Raw genomic sequence first — 3,554 nt, forward strand, 5'->3', positions numbered from 1 at the left:
AGGGTGATACAAACCTAAGTGATACTCCACGGAGTATCTTAACTCAGTCAACCGACCCTCGTTCGATAGAAACCTCCTTTATGACACCATATTCAATCACACGCTCACTCAACTTGTGGTTTTCATTGAGGCAAAAAGCCCCTCTCTCCACACACTCCTGGCAAAGATCGAAATCACCATTCCTGCATATTTGGCAATGATAGTGATGGTCAATATCTGATATGTTCATTAGACAGATATCACAGAAGATTCTGCCGCGATGAACCGCGGATCGTTTAATCATACTTGAATCCGCATTATGAGGAATGGCGCCAGTCTCGTCATGCTCCTTTTACAAGAGCCTTGTAATTTCACTATGGCCTCTCCTCCTAACTTCAGTGAGAGCGGTACGACCAAACATATCCTTGCTTCCAGGATCCATGCTAATTGTAGCAACCAGCAGTCGAACTAACGCCACATGTCCTGCAGTTGCAGCAGCTAACAATGGAGACCAACCAAATCTATCTTTCGAATCCGGATCAACCACGTTGTTTGACAGAAGCAGCTTCATAATTCCCTCGTGGCCATTTGCTGCTGACAACATCAACGGGGTTCGGCCATCATCATCCTTAGAGTCTGGATTAGCGCCCTTCTCCAATAGCAATTGCACTATCCTCTCGTCACCTCGATAGGAAGCAGCGTGGAGAGCATTGCCATCGCGTCCACCTTGGGCATTGACATCGGCTCCCTTCTCCAGGAGCATCTGCACTATCTGCTCACGGCCTTTAAAGGAAGCAGCCTGGAGCGCATTGCCAAAGTAGCCACCCTGGGCATTGATATTGGCTCCCTTCTCCAAGAGCAACTGCACTGTCTCCTCATGGCCTTGAAAGGAAGCAGCCTGGAGACTATTGCCATAGTGTCTAGGTTGGCCCCTGTCATCCCATCCATGCTCAATGAACCACGGCACAGCACCGCCATAGTGTCCACCTTGGGCATTGACATTGGCTCCCTTCTCCAGGAGCATCTGCACTATCTTCTCATGGCCTTGAAAGGAAGCAGCCTGGAGAGCATTGCCATGTTCACCACCTTGGGCATTGGCATTGGCGCCCTTCTCCAGTAGCATCTGAACTATCTTCTCATGGCGTCGATAGGAAGCAGCCTGGAGAGCATTGCCATGGCGTCCACCTTGGGCATTGACATCTGCTCCCTTCTCTAGGAGCATCTGTACTATCGTCTCATGGCCTTTCAAGGAGGCAGCCTGGAGAGCATTGCCATAGTGGCCATCTTGGGCATTTACATCCGCTCCCCTCTCCAGCAATAACCGTACTATATATGTGAGACCTCCTGATGACGCGTAGTACAATGGACTTGCCATGTGAGAACGTGGTGCATCTTGAGCCTGTGGTTTATCTGGGTCAAAGAGGTAGCCCCAGGCTGCGTACGCCTCACTTTCGTTCAGCAGGAACTGTAAGATGCTTTCCTGAACGTCCTTTCTGGATTCAGCATGCCTTGCATGATCTATCCAATATCGTGCAGAGTATTGCGCCAGAGGAAATCTTCCTCTGATTTCCTCCGCAGGGCATTTCCCTCCAAAGTAGAACATATACGTCAGGCAGACTCTTGTAATACACGCCCGTGCACTGATTTCGGTCATGCTGGCTTGAAATACCTTTTCCACGCGCCCGGACGTAAGATATTCTTTGACGGAGAAATGCGCTAATTGAAGCTGTATCACGGCCTCTTCCCTATTGTCGCCGTCCTCTCTAGTTGTCAGAGACACCAGACTGGAACAAATCCTAACGATCTCTCCAGGAACAGCTGCTCTTCTGCTGCTGTTTGCTTCCTTCTCGCCTGCTCTGCCCGCTTTTCCATTTGTTTCTTCCGCTGCTGCAATGCCTTCATCAACCGTTCCTTTTCCGGCGTCATCCCTGACGAGGACAACGCACTCATGGATTTGGCACCGGGAGATAGCTGAGGTCTGGAAATAGGTATTGAGGGTGGCGGAACCAGTAAAGGAGGTACAAGGGGAGATCCATTGCCAGTCATGAATCCTTCGGCGCTTCGTTGCGATTGAGGACGTGAGGGTTCGGAAACAGATTTTCGGGATGATGAACGAACGCCAGCCGGTAACGAGGCGACAGGCCGTTGATCTTGACTTCGAGACAGGTTACCTGCGGTGCGTGGGCGTCCATTCGTGTCTAAGGAAGGCCGAGGGCCGCGCTTCACTTTGGGAGAGTAACCAGCTACTTGTTCAAGATCTCGTCGGGATGGTCTTGCGGATTGTGAAGATTTTCGAGGTTCGTACGAATGTTGAGATAGCTCTTCCAGGAGATTTTTGCGAGGGGACGAAAGTTCGGGGGCGTGTTCGGGCGTCGACGGTAACCGATCATCTGCCGGTGGTTCGATCGCTTCCTTTAGAGCGGGCGGTGTCCCGTCGATGTTCGGACTGGATTCAGCAGATCGTGAAGGTACTACGGTGGCTTCCGACAGCTGACTGAACGATCGTTGGCGTATGCCTGACTCTGGGGACTGCGGTGGGGCCTCGTCCTTTGCCGTTGCATTTTCCTCTGCATCTTCCGTGATTTCCATCAGCCTGCGACGGCGGAGGGAACTCGAAGAGGAGGTGATAGAACCTGAAGCTGCATGTAACAAGCATGCTGACGACAGTGCGCTTTCGGTGAGGTCCGACGGCTGCGCAAGCGAGAAGACAGTATCATGCGGTGAGAATTTATCCAAAATGGATTGGAATTGAACAGTGGTTCGGGCTGTAAGGCAGCGATGTGAAGTTAGTGATGATGCCCGAAGAAGATGAGCTCAGAAACGCGACAGGAACAACGTACCTTGTATCAACCTGGATAGCCCTTCTGGCATATACCTCAGCACCACCTTCCTCCGACGATATTATAGGAAGCCATAGAGTGGAGAATTCTCGTCGTAGCCGTCAATCGTGTTGCGGACCTCAGGCACCCCGCCAGTGCCTCGACCTAGGAGGGCGATCTCATCTCTTGACACATATTTGAGAAGAAACCTAGATCATCAGATATGTCACCCAGATCAGCTCTGTACAATGCATTGTTCAATCCACGTAGTTTCGAGAAAATTCAGGGAAATTGCGAATGGGTTATGTCGTGAGGGGCCATCAGGAAGCAACTCACCATCCTCCCGCTTCAGCAAGAGTAGTCTGATAGGCTTCGATGACCGCGGGATTGTCTAGCCCGTTAAGAGACATGGCAGGTTCGGCATTGGAGACGAATGCCTATTTCAATGGTGGATAGACCACAAAGAAAGTCGAGATAACGGAGGTTGGTGAGGGTGGGATGTAGTGCAACTTGCCAACTCCACGGAGTCTGAGGCCAGCGCAGTAGGGCTGCGTCGAATGTAGTAAGTTCTGGAAAGAAGAAAAAGGGTAGAAACTAAAAAAGGCCCCCTGCAGACCAAGAGCCCTCAAGTCGCAAGATCCAGACGCTATCAAGGGGAATACACCAGCCGGAGAAAGATGCCTTCGTTCGATTGTCAGCTTTGCGAACCTCTCAGGACTCAGGAGTTCAGGGGAAATGTTCTAGTTGATTGGAATC

At 51.1% G+C, this 3,554-nt stretch overlaps 1 protein-coding gene across 1 annotated transcript, besides 2 other annotated features; it reads right to left on the reverse strand.

The window, feature by feature from the left end:
• Positions 1 to 331: 331 nt before the first annotated feature.
• NFIA_004210 (Ankyrin repeat protein) lies at positions 332 to 3,208 on the reverse strand (the record flags this gene model as incomplete). Its single annotated transcript, XM_001258961.1, is given in 5 exon segments — positions 332 to 1,763; positions 1,781 to 2,744; positions 2,820 to 2,865; positions 2,938 to 3,007; positions 3,135 to 3,208. The coding sequence occupies 5 exon segments, from the start codon at positions 3,206 to 3,208 to the stop codon at positions 332 to 334; spliced, it is 2,586 nt and encodes an 861-aa protein (XP_001258962.1).
• Positions 627 to 892: a microsatellite.
• Positions 953 to 1,293: a microsatellite.
• Positions 3,209 to 3,554: the final 346 nt, after the last annotated feature.

The sequence above is a fragment of the Aspergillus fischeri genome, genomic scaffold (assembly GCF_000149645.3).
Source record: "Aspergillus fischeri NRRL 181 1099437636265 genomic scaffold, whole genome shotgun sequence".
NCBI classification, from domain to species: domain Eukaryota; kingdom Fungi; phylum Ascomycota; class Eurotiomycetes; order Eurotiales; family Aspergillaceae; genus Aspergillus; species Aspergillus fischeri.